The sequence below is a fragment of the Cervus elaphus genome, chromosome 15 (genome assembly GCF_910594005.1).
Source record: "Cervus elaphus chromosome 15, mCerEla1.1, whole genome shotgun sequence".
NCBI lineage: Eukaryota > Metazoa > Chordata > Mammalia > Artiodactyla > Cervidae > Cervus > Cervus elaphus.
Window position 1 is genome coordinate 63,823,843 of NC_057829.1, and position 22,850 is coordinate 63,846,692.

General features: G+C 40.2%; 1 protein-coding gene across 1 annotated transcript in view; it reads left to right on the forward strand.

The window, feature by feature from the left end:
* Window positions 1–1,763: 1,763 nt before the first annotated feature.
* The window catches only part of ENTPD7 (ectonucleoside triphosphate diphosphohydrolase 7), a 39,018-nt gene continuing 17,931 nt past the window's right edge, over window positions 1,764–22,850 (forward strand). The window contains exons 1-6 of the mRNA XM_043927067.1: window positions 1,764–1,921; window positions 2,214–2,316; window positions 3,750–3,932; window positions 16,692–16,897; window positions 17,145–17,295; window positions 21,589–21,692. Coding sequence (XP_043783002.1) covers window positions 2,309–2,316; window positions 3,750–3,932; window positions 16,692–16,897; window positions 17,145–17,295; window positions 21,589–21,692 — 652 coding nt within the window. The 5' untranslated portion in view covers window positions 1,764–1,921; window positions 2,214–2,308. The remainder of the gene's footprint in view (window positions 1,922–2,213; window positions 2,317–3,749; window positions 3,933–16,691; window positions 16,898–17,144; window positions 17,296–21,588; window positions 21,693–22,850) is intronic.

Genomic DNA, 22,850 nt, shown 5'->3' on the forward strand with positions numbered 1-22,850 from the left:
GAAAAAAGAAACAGTCACAAGAGACTGAATATACAAACTGGATAACAGTCAGACCACATATGACAATTAAAACTCTGACCCACAATCAGCAATCAGCCCAGCAATCGATCTCTGCAGCAATCAGCCCAGAATTCTTATGACTGGTCAGTGACTGTCAGCCTCCCCAATTTTTGCTCTTCCAACTCAGGACCAACTGGAGAAAGTCAAATATGCACCACCAAAACAATCACATAAGATGCCATACTTCTAGTGAGCCTGCCTCCAGCTTCCCCACACCAGTACTCTCAAATCAGTGCATACATGAAATCTTCCCTTTTTGTTTTTCTACCTTAAACTTTCCCACTCCCCTGACAGTCTTTAGTTATCTGCCAGATGCCAAGTGATAGTGAATGACTGCCTTGTTTAATCAGGCATAGAATAGCCTCTTTGTTCTCATTTGGGTGGTCTTCATTTATTCCCGCAGTCATTCATTCACTTTTTTGTCATATATGAATCATATTTTGTGTGCCAGGCAGTGTCCAACATTGCTGTGGAAGCAGATAGTCCTTGCCCTCAAGGATATCCTGTCTATTGGGATAGATACATAAATAAATATAACTAACTCAACGTGGTAAATGAAACAATGAAAGTGAAGTCACTCAGTTGTGTCCCACTCTTTTGTGACCCTGTGGACTGTAGCCCACCAGGCTCCTCTGTCCATGGGATTCTCCAGGCAAGAACACTGAAGTGGGTTGCCAGGTCCTTCTCCAGGGGATCTTCCCAACCTAGGGATTGAACCCAGGTCTCCCGCATTTTGGGCAGACGCTTTAACCTCTGAGCCACCAGGGAAGCCCAAGTGAAACAGTAGGCATCTATAAAGGAGGTGTAGATCAAGTAAGGCTTTTAAGGAAAGTGACCCTTAAATCGAGGTAAGGGACGAGGCTGAGTTCATCTGGCAAAGAGGATCAAGGCAGGTGGAGGCAGAAACCAGAGGTGTGCGACTGGAGCATAAAAAGGGAGGTGAGCAGTGGAAGAGGCTGCATGGGCAGGTCGTGGACGGCCATGTGTGTGCCACGTTTGTAAGGACTTGGATTTCATCCTGTCCAAGCGGCTCCCTCCTGGAAATGAGAGGAACCCCTGATATAACCATGGCAGAAAAGCAACATTCAGGAAACATTATCCTTGTGTGTATCACCGTAAGGTCCGGGAGGTCAGGGACACAACCGCTCGTAATGTCTGGCTCACAGTAGACATTCACTGAATGTTAAATGAATGGGTATAAGTGCTTCGATGTAGTCGTCATTGTCCCCAACTTATGTTTTTTTTCTCACGGGACAAGACAGGGAATCCGGGGCATGTTTGAGAGACTGTAGGGAGAACTGCCGTTCTGGACAGCAGGGTTTGCGGACACAAAACCTCTGATTTGCTGTAGGCAAGGAATACACTTCTGTCGCGTCGCGAACCCCCGGCTCCTAACCTTCCCCCATCCACCCCCACTCCCCAAAAAGGCGAGCCGCTCTGTCCCGAAGACAGCCTCAGAGAAAGAGCCCAGCAGAGAACTCTCGCCAACGAGAGGGGAACAGCCGCTGGGTACCTGGGCTGAGTTTGGTACCTCTCCCACTGTGAGCCCCCGCCGGCCCATCCAGGCGGAGCCCCATTCGACACCCTTCCGGATTGGACGCGCACGAAATCCTGGGGCGGGCATTAAGGCCGAGCGCTCTAGGGGATTGGCCACCCTGGCGGACCGACGTGCGGCCGACGGAGCTGGTTTGCCCGCCGCTCATCTCCGCGGGTCCCCTGTCAGTCATTGGCTCTCTGCGGTTTCCTTGGGGACGTGGCGCCGCCGGCTGCCCGGGCCTCCTTCCGGCTCGGTTAGAAGCTGCTGGGAGCGCCACTGGACCTAGCAGAACCGTGCTGAGGGACCTCGCTGGCGGTTCGACCGGTGAGTGTGAGCACGGGAAGGCTGTGGGGCCGGAAGGGTTGGCTAGGGGAAGAGGAACTCCCATCCCCGCCTGGGGACGGTGGGTTCCTCGAGGACGTCGCCGGCCCTCTAGAACACCCGGCTCCCAGGGAGCCGCGGTAGGGACCGCTGAGCCCCAGGAACAAGAGCAAACGCATCTGTAGTGGGAGCCCGGAGAGTGGGTGGGCGCCATGGCTTCTCGTGAGGGGGAAGGGGGGTATAGTCTCGTGGGCACTGCTGGAGATGAACCTGAAACCCAACCAACTCTTTCCAGGCTGCAGACTTAGGAGATGCCGAGGACGAGGAGACCACCTTTTCAAGGAAAAAGGAAAAGGAGGTGACAGGCATTGAGACCACTGAAGGGAACCCATGGCTAGGTAAGATTGCACACTTTATCCTCTGCTGGAAGCTCAGTTGGGGGCTGGCAGGCAGGTTGAGAGGCCTTGGGAGATTGTTATAAGTGAGGTTTGCTCTAGGGCTGCATGTGAGTGCTTGCTCTGTTCTAATAAGTGCTACTAGGTTGTAATGTTCTTTCAGATTTCCACTTGAGTGAGGCTAGGTGCCCCTTGAGGAAGTTAAACAAAACACAAACAAAAAAATTTTTTTGTTTTGTAATGAACTTTGAAAACAGACTGAGGTCCTTTTGAGTTAGTATGAAAAGTGAACTTCACAGTTGAATACACGTATTCATACATTATAATACTCTGAAGGTTTCAGAAAAGATTTATGTGGAGGTGTGGGGCAACTTATACCAAATGAGACAGTTGTCAAATAGAATAAATGGAGAAAGATGCAGGACATTATACCTACTGGTGTAAAACCAAAGGAGTAGAGATACACACACACAGATATATTACCTTGATGGTATGTGTTTATTCTTGTGTTTGCATAAAGTTCATGGGATTGCAAAGAGTCAGACACGACTAAGTGAAGGACACACACATACACACAAACACTGACTGACACACACACACACACACACACACACACAGAATATCCCTGGGTAATAGTGGTTGCCTCTGACACACACACACACACACACACACAGAATATCCCTGGGTAATAGTGGTTGCCTCTGACACACACACACACACACACACAGAATATCCCTGGGTAATAGTGGTTGCCTCTGACACACACACACACACACACACACACAGGATATCCCTGGGTAATAGTGGTTGCCTCTGACACACACACACACACACACACACACACACACAGAATATCCCTGGGTAATAGTGGTTGCCTCTGACACACACACACACACACACACACACACACACACAGAATATCCCTGGGTAATAGTGGTTGCCTCTGAGAGGGAAATGAGGGGTTAAGGCACAAGACTCACTCTCCACTACATATCCTTTAAACTGATTTTTTTTTCTTTCTGTGTGCATATGTTACCCACTAAAATAGTTTTAAAAATCAGTTAATAAATTTTCTGTCTCTTCTGTCTTTTTGACAGTATGCTTGGTGGGACCGTTGCAAGTGCTCTGATTCTTCAATGTTATATGAGTTTGCACAGGGAGACTGGTGATCTTTTCATTAACATGAAGTTAGTTCTTTGAATTTCACCCCAAAGTGCAGACTCTGGAAAAAGAGCAGAGAAGGCTTTTTTAGTTTATATAGTAAAAGTTCCATGAACCATATAGGTCCTTTTCTAAACTTTGAGACTAAATGAACATTTAGACTTCTGGTGGCATAAATTATTTGCCTTTATTAGGAAGGGCTTTAATCCAGCTTTAAAATCATTTTTAGCACTCAATTGTAGAGACTTTTCTTACTAATGTTTGTCTTATTTCAGGATCAGTTTTTCCTTCCTCTGTCCAGCCTCCTGGTACTTCACTGTGCCCACAGTGAGCCCATTTCCCCGGCAGCGGGTGGCATTCCTAGGACTCTTCTTCATATCCTGTCTCCTTTTACTTATGTTAATCATGGACTTTCGACATTGGGGTGCTTCATCACCAAGAGATAGGCAATATGAAAGGTGAGTCACCTTTACATTGCTTTGACCAGCTTTGGCAGTGAAGTCATAAATACTTTGATAAGCTGTTTAACATACTGCTACCTTAGGATGAGATGGTTAGATAGCATCACTGACTCAATGGACACAAATTTCAGTGAACTCCAGGAAGATAGTGAAAGACAGGGAAGCCTGGGGTGCTGCAGTCCATGGGGTCACAAAGAGTTGGACCCAATTTGGAGACTGAACAACAACCACCTTTGACTCTTTGACTCTTATACTGGGGAATACTGCACTTTTAGTTAAAATTGCATGCCACTTACTACATTAAAAGATCTTAATCCCTATTCGGTAATGTTCGGTTCTGATTGAGAAATGCTAATGCTACCTTTTATCCATGAAAGGTGTGTTTCTCTTTCCTTGTTTTGGTGGACTGACTTACTGGTTGCATAAATGTTTACAATTGTTACGTACTGTTGATGACTTGACCCTTTTATGGTTATTAAATGACTCTTTGTCTTTGATTATATTCTTTGCTCTGAAATCTACTAGCCTGGTATTTCTATGGCAGTTTCAGCTTTCTTGTGATTAGTGTTAGCATGATAGATGTTTTTTCATTCATTTAGTTTTAGCCTTTTTGTTTTGTTATGTTTCAAGTGTGCTTCTTTTTTTTTTTCTTCCCCAAGTGTGCTTCTTGTAGACAGAGTTTAATTGAGTCTTCTTACCCAGTCTGACAATGTGTGCCTTTTATGTGGGCTCTTCAGGTTTTTACATTAATCAGTTATCTTCAGGGTTTGATCTGTCTTGCTGTTTGTTTTCTGCTTGTCACATCTGTTCTTTGTTTGTCTTTCTTTCTTTACCTCACCCCCCTTTTTTTGAATACATTTTTAATGATTCCATTTTATCTCCTTTGTTGTTTTGTTAGACATAATTCTGTTTTTTGTTTTTTCAGTAGTTGCTTTATGGTTTAAGTAATTTAATTTACTACTTCAAGTAATATTATACCTCTTCACACAGTGTAAAAACTTAACAACAATGTACTTTCATTCTTCTCTTTCTCCTTGACTTTGGTGCTATTGTTGTCATACTTCTTACTTCTTCTACATATGTTATAAGCTCTACCATACATTATTATTTTTGCTTTAGGCATTCAATTATTTTTTAAAGAGGTTTTTAAAAATAAGAAAAAAAGGTTTGTATATTTACCATTACTGGGCCTCTTCATGCCTTTGTGTAGATTTCATATTTCCATTTGGTATCATTTTCCTTTTGCCTAATGGTTTTCCTTTAACATTTCTAGTAGTATGAATCTGTGGTTGGTGAATTCTCTCAACTTTTGTATGACTGGAAAAGTCTTCATTTTGCTTTCCCTTTAAAAGAAATATCCACTGAGTATGGAACTCTAGGTTGATCATTTTTTTTGCTTTCTTTACTTTACAGATGATGCATCACTGTCCTCTGGCTTGTCTTAGGAGAGCTCTGTTGTCATTTTTCTCTTTGTTCTCTCTGTATGTAATGTGTCTTCCTCTGGCTGCATTTAAGTTTTTCTCTTTATCACTGGTTTTAAACAATTTGATTGTAATGGGCTTTGGTTTAGTTTTCTTCATGATTCTTATGTTTGTGATTTGTTTATTCTTGGATCTATGGATTTATCATTTTTAATCAAATTTGGAAAAATTTTAATATTATTTCTTCAAATATTTTTCTATACTCTCCCACTTTTCCTTTGGTGTCTCCAGTGACATATGTTGAGTCACATGACATTTTCTCACAGCCCACTTATGTTCTGTTCCCTTCCCCACCCCCCAAGTCTTTTTTTCTCTCTGTGTTTTTCTGGATATTTTATATTGCTGTGCCTTCCAATTCATTAGTATTTTCTTCTGTAAGTCTAACCTACTGTTAGTTCCATGAAAGCTGAATACCTTTTTTCATAGAAAATACATTTGGAATTATTTAATATAGCTTTTGTTTGATATAGCTTACCAGTGCATAGAAGATCTGTATTCCTTTAAAACAGTTATTTTGCTATTTTTTTTAAAAATTTATTTTATTCTATTCAGCTACACTGGGTCTTCGTTGCAGCATGTGGGATCCAGTTCCCTGACCAGGGATCGAACCTTCCTCCCCTGCATTGGGGTGCAGAATCTAAGCCACTGGACCATCAGGAAAATCCCAATTTTGCTATTTTTTAAAGATTAGTTTCTGGTTAGGTTACAGAACGAAATGGTAATATGTTGTGTTCATCATCTGCAACATCTCCTTACTGCTTCCCAGAAAGGATCAATTAGGAGGCATTGGGCTACAAGTGACAGTCAGACTGACTTAAAGAATAAGAATGTTTATTGGCTCACATAATGAGAAGTTCAGGGGTAGAAGGACCACAAGTTCAATGCTGGCTCTCAGGATGGGAGTCTCTGTCTCAGTTGCCCGTTTTGTCAGCATGCTAAGTGGTTGTGTAATAGCAGCCAGGGCTACCTGCACTCACTCGTGTCCTGTAGGAGAGAAACAGGTCTTTCCATGCTCTCTTAAAAGAATGAAGACCCTTCCTGGAAACCTCCAGCAACTCTTTCCCTGAGTCTTTTTTGGTCAGAATTGGGACACATGCATCCTCCCCTTAATATTTCTGTGTTGTTCTGTCCCCAGAATTTCTCATTTCCTATTCACTTTGGTCACTCATTTGTTAAAACATTCAACAAACATTTATTGACTGGCCACTATGTGCTGAGTGATAGGAACCACGGCATGGAGACCTTGGTGCTTTTTTTTCAAGAAGTTTGTTTTCAGCTTTCCTCCTCCAGTAACAGTATTGCTTTGTATTTTTCTTTCTTCCTTTTCAAAGAGGAAACACTTCTTTAGATCCATGACAGAGTTATTAACAGTTGATCTTGAGGAACCTGTTAGCTTTAGAAAACTCAGTCCATAATTTGAGTGTTTTAGATGCTTATTGAGATTTTCTTGACATACCTGAGCAGAGTTTCTCACTGGAACATAGCATGGTCTAATTATGGACTTATTTATAGGATAATATGGCTAGGGTAAGGACAACTAGGCAGTGAGTGGTGATCTGTACAGCTACAGGGGCAGATCAGACTGGGCCTGTTAAGCCATTTTAGGAGGTTTAGACATTATCTTAATATTAATGTATTTTACGATTAGATTTGAGTTTTTGTTGCAGTCTTATTAATTGTATTTAAAGTAGAGTAGTGTTGGTACTTTTCACTTTCATGCTTTGGAGAAGGAAATGGCAATCCACTCCAGTGTTCTTGCCTGGAGAATCCCAGGAATGGGGGAGCCTGGTGGGGCTGCCGTCTATGGGGTCACCCAGAGTTGGACACGACTGAAGCGACTTAGCAGACATTATCTTAAGGGTAGAAGGAAGGCTTTGAAAAACTTGAAGAGTGATGTGATCAGAACTGCTTTTTAAGAAAAGGTCACTTTGGTGGTACTATGGAGAATAAATTGGAATACTCCAATAGAGAGAGGATGATGGCCTAGACTTGGGTGGCAGCAATGATGATGGAGAGAAGAAAATGAATTTGAGGGACTCATTGGAGGTAGAGTGATCTGATAGTTCTCACCTACTATTAAACTCAGGTGGCCAGATTCAGTAAATACTTATGCTGAATTAACTGAAACAAGTTAGCCCCAGAGCTAAGGAACACTCAGACTGTGCCTGTGTAGTGACTTAACAAAATCTTCACACCCTTAATAAAATCTTTACACTCTGTAATGCTCTGGCGAAGCAGCCAGCTGCTGTATAGCCTTAGAGCTCCTTGTTCCTTACTGAAAGCTTGTTTGCATATGGCCACAAATTACCATGTGTCCTTAAACTTCACTCATGTCTGCCTATACGAGGCATTTAGGAAACAAACACCTGTTGAGAGCTTGCAGCATGTGAGACGCTGAGCTAGACACTAGAGTACAAAGGTGAATAAAACGTGGCCCCTGAACTCATAGAGCTGGTAATCTAGGTAGGAAGGCAGATGTGAAGGAATAATTGTTTCCCAATGCGATAATAGTTTAACTGTGTAGAATCAGGAACAAAGAATCAGGGACTGTACATAGTCAAGAATCAGGAATAAAATTAAAAAGCAGAGATTAACCGGAAGAAGCTTATGAGTAACCAGATTTGATGTCACTAAGTTCATGTACTGGGAGCTTGCATACTGTACTGATAAGTTAGGCTCTCAGATACAGCCTCTTTGCTTTTGTTTAACAAACTGTATTTTTGTTTTTTTAACTTTTTATTTTTAGAGTGTAGCTGATTAACAGTTGTGTTAGTTCAGGTGTAAAGTGATTCAGTTACACATACACATGTATCTATTCTTTTCAAATTCTTTTTCCATTTAGGTTGTTACATATTATGGAGCAGAGTTTTCTGTCCTATACAGTGGGTCCTTTTTGGCTATCCATTTAAAATATACTACTGTGTACATGTCCATACTGTTTTAATTAGCTTGGTTCTCTCTTGTCTCAGACATAGCCAGTAATAGCCAGTTAGAATGGTGGTAGTGGGAAGGGTATGGTGGTCATGAGATGTGGACACACTGATGACAGTCGTTAATGATATACTGACATCTTGACAGTAGGCAGGAGAGAGGAAATTTGTTAAAAAATAAAGTAGACTCAATAACTCAGATTTTCTAAAGACCATTTCTATAGTGGTATTCAATTCTATGAGAAAAGCATGTTAGTCACTCAGCCATGTCCCACTCTTTTTGACCCCATGGACTGTAGACCGCCAGGCTCCTCTGTCCATGGGATTCTCCAGGCAAGAATACTAAAGTGGGTAGCCATTTCCTTCTCCAGGGGATCTTCCCAACCTAGAGATTGAACCCAGTCTCCTGCATTGCTGGTGGATTCTTTACCATCTGTGCCAACAGGGAAGCCCCTGAATTACTTGTGGACCTTTAAAAAAATACAAATCACTGGACCTTTTCTCAAGGTGATTCTAATATGCAGCCTAAGTTGGGAAGCATTGCTCTACAGTTATTGCGGATGTTAGTCTTAGTAGTAGTATTTGAAATAATCTTGATTTTTTTCTGTTCTCTGTTTTCTGCCCTGCAAATATACAATGAAAGTAAATGAAGGTAAGGGGCAGCACTAACTCCATTTAAAATTTTTCTTCCAGGATTTATTTTTTGTGGTGGCTGTTACTGTTAGGCACCAGTGAGCATTAGCTGATGATTAAATGATTAAGCAAATAACTAGGAATTGAGGGAAATACCCATCACTTAAGTTCAATACCTTATAAAAAATTAGGACAAGGACTTGTAGTTGTGGTTTTTATATCACATACTTTTAATAGGCATTTTTTCCAATTTAAATTGGGGAAATATTTTAATTTGAATTTTTTCAAATCGTATTGGAAACTGTTTTAATTTGAATTTTTTCAGTCATTGGTGGAACCTAGCATATAACTTTGGTGGTGATATGGCCCAAAATTTTAGAAGCATGAATGGGGGTTTTCCCTCAGTATCAAAACCAAAGAATTGTTATGTAAACATGTATTCCCATTGCTGCTGAAGGAGAAAGCAGGAGGTTTACATCAGAACTAGAACTAAGAAAAAGGTAAATTTAGAGATTGATGAGTGTCAGTAAGGTTTGAATCCAGAACTATTTTTTGATTTATGCTTCTAAAATAAACTTTATTTTTTAGACCATTTTTAGGTTCACAGCTAAATTGAGCACAATTGCAAAGATTTCTCATATACCCTCTGTCCTCCCCTGATGTGCACAGCAAAGCTATCTTTAAGAATATATTTTGCTAGATTTGTTTTAGTCAACTATTTATCTAGCATGTGCCATATAATATGTGCTCCAACAGCTTCATCCGACTGACTTTGTATTATTCACCCATTTATTCATTCGTCTATTCACTTACTTAACAAATACTGTCTGCACAGTTCCTTCTTTGCACTTGTCACATTTCAGGTTTCATTGGCCATGTGTGGCTTGTAGCTATCCTATCAGACAGTTCAGATGGGAAATATTTCCTCCAGGTCAGAAAGTTCTGGAATGTGCTAGCCCTGGATGCTGGTAAATTGTTAAAATATATTAATAATTTTTAGTTTAAGGGATTCTTTTTAGCATGTATACATGTATAATGTGCAAGACAAACAGTGAACTGTTGTATTCAGTACATTTCTTTTTCACCTTAATGTTTAATGATGTTCATTTTTTGGTAGGGCTTCCCAGGTGGCTCAGTGGTAAAGAATCTGCCTGCCAAGCAGGAAACCCAGGTTCAATCCCTGGGTTGAGAAGATCCCCTGTAGAAGGAAATGGCAATCCACTCCAGTATTCTTGCCAGGAGAACCCCATGGACAGAGGAGCCTAGCAGGCTCCATAGAGTCCATAGAGTCATAAAAGAGTTGGACATGACTTACCAACTAAGCAACAACAACTTTTTGGTATCCCCACTACTGTCTTTATTAGTGGGGAAATTTTTGTCTGGCTTATTGTTCTGAAGAATGTCTTTGGTAGCTGTTGAAAGGTGCCTTCATGTTCCTTTGCTACCTGGGAATTACTGAGTGAGAGCTTCTGTGTCAGTAACTGGCTCAATAGTGGCCTTCCTTAGGAGTTTTAATTCTGTTTAAAGCAAGTGAAAAGGAGCCTTTACTTATGGTTAGAATAAAAATGGTAAACAAATATACAGATGAAGTTAAGGGTTCTAATGTGTAGTGGAGCAATTCAGAGATTTTGTTGGTGAAATGGAAGACATTTTTATGTGTTTATTCATTTGCTTGTCCTTAATGGTGTTCATTATAAGCAGAGCTTTAAATTATAAATGTTTCTGACTGCTCTGATTAATCTTGTTAGGAAATAAGTAGTAACCTTACAAGATGCTTTTCTGGGCATGTAGTACTATCATCAGTCATGCACAGCTACTTTGGCTATAATGTCATATTTGGTTTCGAGCCTTGAACAGAGTTGAGATGATGACAATTCATCAAAGAGGTGGTAGCTCCATGCTAATGGGGGCCACTTTAGTGAACTTTTGGCATGTTACTGAGTTCTTTTTGAACTCTAGAAGTGGTATAATTTGTGTTGATTTTGTAAGCTAATGGCTTGGTCAGTTATTGCTCTAATGCTGTTAATGTTTTGAGTATAATGGCAGCGAAAAGCCAGTTGTCTTCCAGTTCTACCATGAGTGATGTATATGTGGGTATCTTTCTTTTCACTGACTCAGCAGTGACCGGAGGGAAATCATGCTTCTCATATAGAGAGGATATGTGGGTTTGAGGTGGGAGTAAGTGCATGTGATGGTAAATTGGCTCTCTCCTGGGACAGTGGGTATGAGGGATTCCAAAGCTTTTGGAATTTTTCTCTTGGGCTTTAAGTCCTCTTTAGGGATTGAGTTAGTGCAGCATCAGCAAAGCAGGAGGATCCTGCAATGCAAGTAGTTAATCATGATGAGTAAGTCTAGTATTGCAAATCAGAAATGAAAATATCCAAGAAAGGACCAGCGATGCATCTTTGCTCGGAGCCTAGATGAGGAAGGGCTTCTAAGAAGCCTGAATAGGTCATAAGAGGTCAGAATTCCAGAAAGAGATGATACTATTACTTCAAGCCAAAGGGAAGAATTTTTCTTCAGTTACTCATCTGTATGGAAGATGAGAAACATAAGAGACTTCTGCAGCCACCGATTAGAGATTCAAGTGGAAAGTATAACATAAATGCCCTCTGGTCCTATCTTTCTTCCTTGTATTGTAGTGTCAGCTGACTTTTTTCTGCCAATGCACACATGGCGACTTTAAGAGAAAAGAAAGCAAAGTTGAGTTGTACCCAAATTAGAGTTGTAAGGTTTCTTATTGTGACAGAAACCAAAGAGGATGACAGGATGCTTTGGAAAGCCCCTGAAATTTTCTAAGAAATAGACCAACTGATTTTGAGTATAGCTATACAAAGACCTAGGTGAATTGTTAACAGACCAGCAGCTTCATATTGTGAGCTCTAGGCCCAAACCAGTCAGTATTGATTGATACATATTGGAGAAATGTGAGGAACATTGTGACTGTGTTGGGGCATGCAGTTAATGTACTCACTCTTGAGAAACAGAATCTAAATGGAGAGGTGGAGCAAACAAATAGGAAAGACATCTTAGGGCTCAGTGTGAAATATAAGCAAACTGCTTAAAGAGAATAATGACACTCCCTGTTAGAACAGAGGGAGGACGCCTTTTCAGGTCATTGTGAGTATCCCAAGCATCAGCATTGTTGAGTGGAGGCTCCTTAAGAACTGAAACCATGTCAGAGAAGGGAAAGGGGAAGGAATAGGAAGAAAAACAGACGGGTGTTTGTTAGAAAGAAGGTTGTGTTCAAGTAGCGGCTCTTAAGTGACCCTTGGGAGTCTCTGAGACACTTTTAGGGGGTCTGTAAGGCCAAAACTATTTTGATAAAAATACTAAGGTTGTGTTTAAAAAAATGCATAACACAATTTGTCATCTTAATTATTTTTAAGTGTTAATCTTCACATTGTTATGCAGCCAATTGTGTTTTAAAAATGCATAACACAATTTATCATCTTGTTTCTAAGTGTTAAGTATCTTCACATTGTTATGCAGCCAATCTCCAGAACTTTTTCATCTTGCAAATCTGAAACTCTATACTCATTAGACAACAACCCTAATTTTTTCCCTACCCCTAGCCCCTGGTAACCACTATTCTATTTTCTGATTCTGTGAATTTGCTTATTTTTCATATTTCTTATAAGTGGAATTATATAGTGTTTGTCTTTTGTGACTGACATATTTCACTTAGCATGATGTTCTCAAGGTTCACCCATGTTGTAGCATGTGACAGGATTTCTTTCTTTTTTTTTTAAGGCTGAATTGTATTCTGTTGTATGTATATAACACATATTGTTTATTCATTCATCTATCATGGACATCTAAGTTGCTTCTACCTTTTGGCTGTGGTGATAGTATTTGGTTTTTTTGCTGAGTTGACATTTACAGTGAGGATACAAAAACAATGTTGGGTAGAACTGCTAGTGCTTTAGCACAAATCAAGATAGAGTAACAAATTAAACCAGTAATTATGGTATCTTCACTGTCACACAGTTGCAATGGGAAGAAAAGTCAAGTTCCACTTAAGAATATCTTTTTAATGTTCTGTGTGACAAAATGGGAAATATGCATTAAGCACTTCGCTATATATGCAGGTTGTCTCAAGGAAAAGCACTTAATGCAGTTGTTTGAGTTGTGAGCTGAACACAGCCCTGCTTTTATCATACTGTTTTTCACTTGAAAGAATAACTGTCAGAACAACCATGAATTTCAGACATGGGTATTTCATAAGACATTTTCTTGAAAATGAATGAAGTAAAAACCTATCATTTTACAGAAAATTACTATCAGTATTTACTGTCAATGATAAAATTTGAACTTTTAAGTGAAAAGTAGAAGTTTGGGATATTTGTTTCTGCCACTGTGGATGTGTTTCCTAATACTTCAGAAGTATTGCTTCTCAATACTTCAAAGACTTTTTTTTATAAAATTGGAAGTGATATTAATGAAAGTATGTGGTTTTTTGGTAGAACGAAATATGTCAATGTCAAGATTTGCATAGCTCACTGAACCAGTAGTTTTCAGTATATGATGTGACAACATCATGCATGAGTAAAAGCAATTTAAAGTGAAAGATAGACCAGTGCATTTTAATGTAACAGTATGAAAAGTTCTTAGAGTTTAGATTCCACATTGCCACCAACCTTTAAGAAACTCCACCTGTCAACTTTCAGTGTAGTGTCAAAGGAGAATATCCACAGTAATCTAAAAAGGCTATTGAAGTACTGTTCCCTTTTCCAGCAACATTATGTGAAGCTTGATTTTTCTTCCTATCAGTCAGTTCAGTTCAGTTGCTCAGTCATGTCCGACTCTTTGCGACCCCATGGACTGCAGCATGCCAGGCTTCCCTGTTCATCACCAACTCCCGGAGCTTGCTCAAACTCATGTCCATCAAGTTGATGATGCCATCCAATCATCTTATCCTCTGTCATTCTTGACATGCTTCAGTCAAAACAACTTATTGTAGCAGGTTGAATACAGAAATCAGTATGAAAATCTAGCTATCTTCTGTTAATTCAGACACTAAAGAGATTTGCAAAACTCTAAAACACTACCACACTTCTAGATTTTTGGTTTAGAAAATAGTTGTTTTTCATAAAATTTGTTAATATGTAATGAGTTTACTATCACTTCATGGGAAATAGATGGGGAAACAGTGGAAACAGTGTCAGACTTTATTTTTTTGGGCTCCAAAATCACTGCAGATGGTGATTGCAGCCATGAAATTAAAAGACACTTACTCCTTGGAAGGAAAGTTATGACCAACCTAGACAGCATATTAAAAAGCAGAGACATTATTTTGCCAACAAAGGTCCGTCTAGTCAAGGCTGTGGTTTTTCCAGTAGTCATGTATGGATGTGAGAGTTGGATGGTGAAGAAAGCTGAGTGCTGAAGAATTGGTGCTTTTGAACTGTGGTGCTGGAGAAGACTCTTGAGAGTCCCTTGGACTGCAAGGAGATCCAACCAGTCCATCCTAAAGGAGATCAAACCTGGGTGTTCATTGGAAGGACTAATGCTGAAGCTGAAACTCCAATACTTTGACCACCTCATGCGAACAGTTGACTCATTGGAAAAGACCCTGATGCTGGGAAGGATTGGGGGCAGGAAGAGAAGGGGATGACAGAGGATGAGATGGCTGGATGGCATCACTGACTCAATGGACATGAGTTTGAGTAAACTCTGGGAGTTGGTGATGGACAGGGAGGCCTGGCGTGCTGTGTGCTCTTTGGGGTCGCAAAGAGTCAGACACGACTGAGCGACTGAACTGAACTGATTGTCTAAATTAATAAATATTTTAAATGTCCTGTTTTATTTTCTAACATGGTATATATATATGGATGTAACCCATGTATGGAAAAGTTCACTAGTTTTAAGACTGTAAAAAGGGGTCCTGAGCCAACAAATTTTGAGAACCAATGTACTGGGAAAAGTTATTCATTAAGCAGGAGGGGACAGGATACAGAATCTTGTCAAAGTGAAGTAGAAAGAGTGGTTTTCAGAGAAGGAAAGCAGGTAAAGATCTGTGAAATAGAATTGCTGATGAGAAATGAGAAGTCATTTGGGGCATCCATTATCTTGCTGGTTTCTTTTCTGTCTGTGGCACCATCCAGATGTCTGCCCAACTTTCCTGTGATAGAAGTGACCTGTTAAGAATTGTTTGGTGGATTGTGAGCCCATTGCAGCCCAGTAATATGATTAGAATGGGGAAGTTTGTGGTGGAACGGAATCTTTAGGACTGTAAACTTTCTAGTGTGAAACAGATTTTTACCATCTGCTTCACTTCCCACAACTCACTCTCATATCAGATCCAGAAAAAAAGTTCTCCCTGACCCTATCTGATGCAGTAATTTACAGGATTATGTGCATTTGTGCTAAGTTGCTTCAGTCATGTCCGACTCTTTGCGACCCTATGGAGTCAGACATAGCTGAAGCAACTTAGCACACAAGCTCAAATGTATGTTCCTCTCTTTTAAAAAAAAAAATGCATTTTGTGTTTTAGAATAGGAAAGGTACTCAGCCCTACTTTTTTGATTTTTGAACTGTTTCTACATGGTCTTCTTTTCATCAAGTTTGCTTTTCTGTCCAAAATAAGGAACTTTGTGTAGCAATGTGAAGTCACCAGTAGACACAAATATGATTGTTCTGGGGGAGGGGGTGATATTACTTGGAAAAATTCACAGTATTCCTTTCAAGATATTCATTCAATTATTAGCTCAATCTACAGTAGTATTTATTCAAATTTCAAAGAATCTAGAAGACAAAATTTTAGTCTGCCTACCATGCCTTGTATATTAGCACCAAGAAAGAGCTCTCCTTTTTTGAGTAATAAGCCAAAAGCCATTCTCACTGGTCTCCTCTTCAGATTAAACCTTTGAAAGACATCATCAGTGATGTTTGTACTTTTTAGCCCCTCACACTCTGAGGAAACTTTAATATTTATTTAATTTTTTGACTTTAATATTTACTGAAGCCTCATCACTCAGAAGAAGGATTTTACCAGCTTGTAGCCTTCTTTTCTTTCTGAACTTTTCAGCACTTTCCCCCAGAGCATCTTCTGCTAGTTCTCCTTATCGTTATCGTGTAACAGTAAGAGCAGGGGTAGGGGCACAGCAGCTGCTAACTGCTTTATACCCATTGCCTCTCTGAGGGTAGAGACTCCCAACTACCCTGATTTCCCAGATGAGGAAACTACCTGAGAGAAGTTAAGTAATTTCCTGACAGTCTCAAAGTATAGAAAGTGCTAGAGCTGAGACTCAAACCTTGGGGTTTTGATGGTAACATCTTTACTTGTTCCATCTTCCTGCTGTCAGTCAGGTATCATTCTGCCATATTCTTCATGTCTATATACAGAAAGGATAGATAAATAGAAACGAAATTAGGATTGCCTTAGTTATCTAGTGTGCAAAGCAAACCACCCTCCAATTTAGTGGCTCAGTATTTACTCAGGCCTAGAAACCCTTTAATGCTTAGTAAAAGATTTGCTACCCTGGCCAGTTTCAGAACTACTCCCAAACTTTTAGTTATGTAATTTCAGTGTAAACCAGCTGTGGCATCATGTACATCAGTAAGTATGGTTGATATTGTTTCATTCCTTTGTTAGGATGTGTAGTCCCATGTGCTTGGCACATGTAGCCCCTTAATGAAGACTTATGAACAGAAGAATTAAGTGGTGGTGCTATTCGCTTAACACTAGTTCCTCTTTCTGCCCGGCTTAGGTACTTGGCTCGAGTAGGAGATCTTGAAGCTACTGACACTGAAGACCCAGATCTGAATTATGGACTTGTTGTGGACTGTGGCAGCAGCGGCTCTCGGATTTTTGTTTATTTCTGGCCAAGACATAATGGGAATCCTCATGACTTGTTGGACATCAAACAGATGAGAGACCGAAACAGCCAACCAGTGGTTAAAAAAATCAAGCCAGGTACTGAATGGAATTTATATCATGGTTGATCTCTTTTATCTGCTGCAGAAATGAGAGGAGAGAAGAGAAGAGGGAGAAAGAAAGCTATCCTTTTCTTCTGGAGATTCTGGATAATAGGAGGGATTCATTGTTGCCCTACTGTTATGAAATAAATAAATGATTAGGACCTAAACAGAACCTTATGGGGTATCAGTCTTCTGAGTCTCTGTGATCTACTCTTTAATGAAAGTATTTTATCTTATTTAAGGAATCTCTGCGATGGCAGACACTCCAGAACATGCCAGCGATTACCTTCGTCCTCTGCTGAGCTTTGCTGCTGCTCATGTGCCTGTGAGGAAGCACAAGGAGACCCCCCTTTACATCCTCTGCACGGCGGGCATGAGGCTTCTTCCCGAGAGGTGAGACAGGAGGGTGGTGGCACGAGAGTTGAAAGTGCAGTTTCATGCATGATTCTCTGTGCTTCCCTGATCTGAAGGCGGGATGTGGGTACATCACACAGAGTTGACAGGTGGCACTAAAAGATTTCTTGCTCAAAATAGAGCAGAGCCAATCCTACAACCTGTTATTTCACAATCAGTTGATCACACATCCATGGCATATGCTTCTTTGGGATCAATATCTATTTGAGATGGCTGTAATGATTTTTAGTTTTGATTAAGGGTTAGGAGCAGCGGTGATGGTGATAAATTTGGATCATTATCTAGCACCTAGAAAGTGAAAGTGTTCGTCGCTCAGTCATATCCAACTCTTTGTGACCCCATGGACTGTAGTCCACCAGGCTCCTCTGTCCATGGGGTTTCCTAGGCAAGAATACTGGAGTGGGTTGCCATTTCCTTTTCCAGGGGATTTTCCTGACCTGGGGATCGAACATGGGTCTCCTGCACTGCAGGCAGATTCTTCACTAGGCAGATTCTTCGCCATCTTAGGCACCAGCGAAGCCCAGAGGGGGAGCATAATTTCACAAGGGTGGTAGGAAGGTCACCTGAGGGACTGGGTACCTGGGGGCTAGTAGGAGGGCTCTGGTAAGATTTGAGTTTTCTCTGTAACTTTGCCTGGCTCCCTGATGACAGCTGGTGCTGCCTGCAAACTCAGTCTCCATGGCTTGAGACCAGGTTTTTCATCACTTGTCAGGTAAGTTTTTTCCATATGACCTTGGCAGTTTAGCCTGGCATTTTGCCACCTAATCCTAGAAGAGGAGGAAAAGGAAGAGGCCAGCGGCTATACTTCGGTCCGATCCCTCCTTGTTTGTGATTTCTCCCCTTTGACACCTCCCTGACCCCTCTACACTGACTATGGTCTTGGGGTAGGAATGAGCTCCCTTACCTTGAGCATCCATCCTTCTGGAATGTCCACAGTCTCATAGTCATCAGCAATTTTTATTAGCTTAAATATTTTTCCTTGATAATTAGCAGTTCCCTTTCCACAGAACTTCATTTTGTATATTTGGCCAACAGCAATGCAAACCTCTGTCATGTGTGTAGGGCTCCATTCTGCTTGTGCCAGACATGCCACACAATACAGTGTCTGTCAGAACTCTCGGTGCCCTGCTTTCCTGCTGCTCAGACAGAGTTACTGGTTTACTGTCTGGTTTACTGTTGAGAAGCCATTTGTCATCCTTAAAGGCCTTCTAGCTCCTTATTTTCACAAACATTTTGGTCTTAATTTTTTTGTTTGTTTTTACTTATTTTTAAAACTGAAATTTATGATGTTATTGCTAGAACCTAACATCATTAAATTTTAAAAGCAAAACAAAAAAGGTATTATTCTACTGTCTTATCAAAACTGTTTCCTCTTGTTCTATTCCTTTCTATCTGTGCATCTGTGTGTAACTTCTACAAAATCACTATCATACTACACATGCAATTTAGAATTTTTGTTTTTGACAGAAGTAATACATCATTCTTCCCAGGTGATTTTCCAGGTGCCTCAGTGGTAAAGAACCCACCTGCCAGTGCAGGAGATGTGGGTTCGATCCCTGGGTTGGGGAAATCCCCTGGAGGAGGATATGGCAACCCACTCCAGTATTCTTGCCTGGGAATTCCCATAGACAGAGGAGCCTGGCAGTCCATGGATTGCAAAAGAATCGGATACAACTGAGCGACTCAACACCACCACCACCACCACCATCATTCAGAATTTTATAAACCCTGGGGAGAGCAGGGATGACACAGGTGGTGCCACATCAGGGGTTCTGTGAATGGACTGAGGTTTCACAAACCAGGAAGGAGGTTGGAGGGCCAGAGAAAAAGCTGACTCAGAGGTCAGAGAGGCAGAGCCAACCAACAGGGGGAAGATTTGGGCACATTTTCTGAGCAAAGTGGAGCAAAGGAGAGGATTGCCCCATCTCCTGGCACTGTCCATCATTTCCTCTGTCAGAGAAGTTTCTGTTTAAACAAAACCAACTGTTAGCTCCACCCCATTTGTCTAAGATGTTCTCTGTCATCATAGAGCTCTGAATATTAATATTTATTTTATCTTAAGGATTTTTAAAGAACTTGCCTTTAACTTGTTTTTGATCACCTCTTTTAATAATGCCTATATCTATCCTGGGCTTATGAAACCTTTTAATAATGCCTATATCTATCCTGGGCTTATGAAACCTCTCTGTCATCATAGAGCTCTGAATATTAATATTTATTTTATCTTAAGGATTTTTAAAGAACTTGCCTTTAACTTGTTTTTGATCACCTCTTTTAATAATGCCTATATCTATCCTGGGCTTATGAAACCACCTTATAGTTGTTGACATAAGTGTAACAATCACTGCAAGAACCTGTTTTATATAATTAATGCTTTGTTACTTATTAGTATCTGTGAGAAATATTAAAAATGGGGGTGGATCACCTGGACTGTATTTTGGATTTATTAGCAGTATGTTTTATTTCTTTGCCAAAGGCCTACACTAATAGAACTTATGCTACTGCCTTTTTATTTTGTAATAGAAATAGCTTTAAGGAATTACAAAGTGATATTGTAAGAAAATTGTAAAGTGATAAGGAAAAAAAACTTGATTATGGGAAATTTCAAATATATATAGAAGTAGAGGGAACAGTGTAGTGAGTCCTCATTTACTTACCACCCAGCTGTAGCAGTTGTCAACATTTTGCCATAGACTTTTTTTTTTAAATAAAGAAGCAGTATTGAATTTTAGAAAACCAACGTTCTGTCCTAACCTGTGAAATACATGAAGAGTATTTTGTTTATTAACATAAATTGGGCTAATATTATATATACTGTTTTCTAACCTGTTGGAACTCAAAATCTTGTCATGTCAATACACATAGATAGAAATTGACCTCGTTTCTTTTAACATCTGTATGCTATAACATTGTATGAATGTACCATAAATTATTTAGCTAGTCACTACTGATGTGTATACAGTTAGATTATTTCCAATTTTTCACTGTTATAAGTAATGCTGCAGTATTTTTCCTCTTTGTATTCTTGTCTGATGACTTTATTGCAATAGCTGTCGTACAATACAGCTATTAGGTCAAAGGTTTAAACACATTAAAAATTTTGATACATAGTCCCAGATCACCCTTTAGAAATATTGTACCAGTAATGTACATTTCAAACAGCAGAGTGTGTTGGTGCCCATTCTTCAATATCATCACCAGACCAGCAAGCCCTCTTCTTTGGGTATTTGGGTATTCTTTGGTATATTCTCTGGGTATGCTTACTGAAACATATTCAGTAAGAATGGCAAAAATAGCATTTCTTGTTCCCCCTATGAAATTTTTATCTTAAAAATTTATTGTATATAACAACGAGTTTTTTTAGAAACTATACTTGACATTATCTTGGAAGATTATTACTTTAAGTGTAATTTTCACTTTCAAGGTCTAATAACATTCTTTACCAAGTCATGCTGACAACCAGTATAACCAGCAGAATATTTTTGTAATGAGTAATTTTTAAAATCCAAGATAATTACTCTTATTTTTAACCAGCATTATCTCTAGATTCATATTATTACTTCTAGCTTTGGTTCTTTGCTTGTCCTTACCTGATCATACTAATAACATAAAACTTTAGAGGACAGAATGGCCCTGTAGATACTAAGCTTCAAGTATCATCCTCAGATTATGACTTTTGGATTTTGATCCTGCTCTGGCTTTTCCAAGTGATAAGATTTTTATGAAAACAAAATCAACCCTTGAAATATAGAAAAGGAAATTTAGGAGTTTATGTAAAGGATCATATAAACACTTGTGGGCCAAAGTCTTCTTCCTGTGTGGTGATGTGTTTCTGTATTGTGTAAGATCTGAGGATGAGAGTGTGTTCCTCAATTTAGCAGCCTCCTTTCATGGTGGTTAGGAATAGGGTAATTACATTTATTTTATAGATTATGAAACTGTGTTCCAGTTTCCTGCAGCTTATCCATACTTAGCCTGTGAGAGGCATAGAACCATAGTCTCATCTTTTAATACTATTTGAATTGTAGCATTATATAAAAGATAAGTATTACTGTTACCATATTGCCTTTTAAGAGGGAGGCTATGCTTTTGAGTAATTTTAAGACTTTGCAATTGAAGGGGGTACCAAACAGAAGCAGGGATCAAGTGGCTTGGGTCAGTGAACAGTGGGGTCTAATAAGGCTAAGTAGAAGGTCAACTTGAGGCTGTTTGTGAGAAGAGAGTTTAACCATTAACTCTTAGGGCTTTTTTTGTTGTTGTTCTTTCTTGCAGGAAGCAGTTGGCTATCTTGGCTGATCTAGTGAAAGATTTACCTCTGGAGTTTGACTTCCTCTTTTCTCAGTCTCAGGCAGAAGTGATCTCTGGAAAGCAAGAAGGTACTGGGCCTTGAGCAGTAAAAGCTTGCACTTGGGGTTTGTAGTTTTGGGGTGGAGTTGCATGCGTGGTCTCATTTTGCCCAAATGTGCCCTCTATGGTGAATTATATTTCCATTTCTTGAAAAACAGAAAACTGTTTGTCTTCTAGTTGCAGTTCACATTGAGGAAAAGATTCACCTTTTTCAATCTCAGTTTTATATTTTTCAGTCCTAAAATTCCCATTAGGTTTTACTCCATTTTTTTTGCTGAGACTCTTTCTGTTCATCGGAAGACTGCTCTTATATCCTGGCTGTATCACTGCCTTGGAGCTTCCTTGGTGGCTCAGACAGTGGAGTCTACCTGCAGTGCAGGAAACCCAGGTTCAATCCCTGGGTCGGGAAGATCCCCTGGAGAAGGAAATGCCAACCCACTCTAGTATTCTTGCCTGGAGAATCCCAAGGACAGAGAGGAACCTGGTAGGCTACAGTCCAAAGGGTCACAAAAAGTCCGACACAATAGAGTGACTGAACACTTTTCATGGCTGCCTTATTTGATAATTCCAACACCTGTGTCATCTCAGGGTTGGCATTTTTTCCCTTATGGGTTGAGATTTTCCTAGTTCTTTGTCTGCCAAGTCATTTTATACTGTGTCCTAGATATTTTGAATATTACATTGTTAGACCCTGGGTCTTGTTTCAGTCATAAAGGGAATGTTAATTTTTTTGTCTTAGCAGACTGGTTAGGTTCAGGCCTTAAGTTCTGACCTGCCTTCTGTGGATGGTGATTCTATTGATTCTGGCACTGAGATTGGGTTTTGTCCTCTGTGTGTGTGCCAGCCAATGACCAATCTGAACCTGGGCACAACCCATACAAATGGATTGACTAGCCAGTAGGTCAGTTCTCAGAACCTTTGGTATGTTGTTTAGAGTCAGATCACACATGTAAGCCCAGGAGTTCCTACACCACCTTATTCCCAACTCTCCACTATCTCCCCGAGACTTTCTGGTTCCCTGCAGCTCACTTTCATGGTCCTTCGGTAGAAAGTCAGGGGTTTAATTTGCCCAGTGTGCCATGCATTTCCCATGACTGCATCTGTATCCATCGCTAAGTGGTAGAGGACAGAGGGAGTAAAGTGAGCAATAGGACTTTGCCCCAACTCTTCAGGCCATAGCTCCTCTG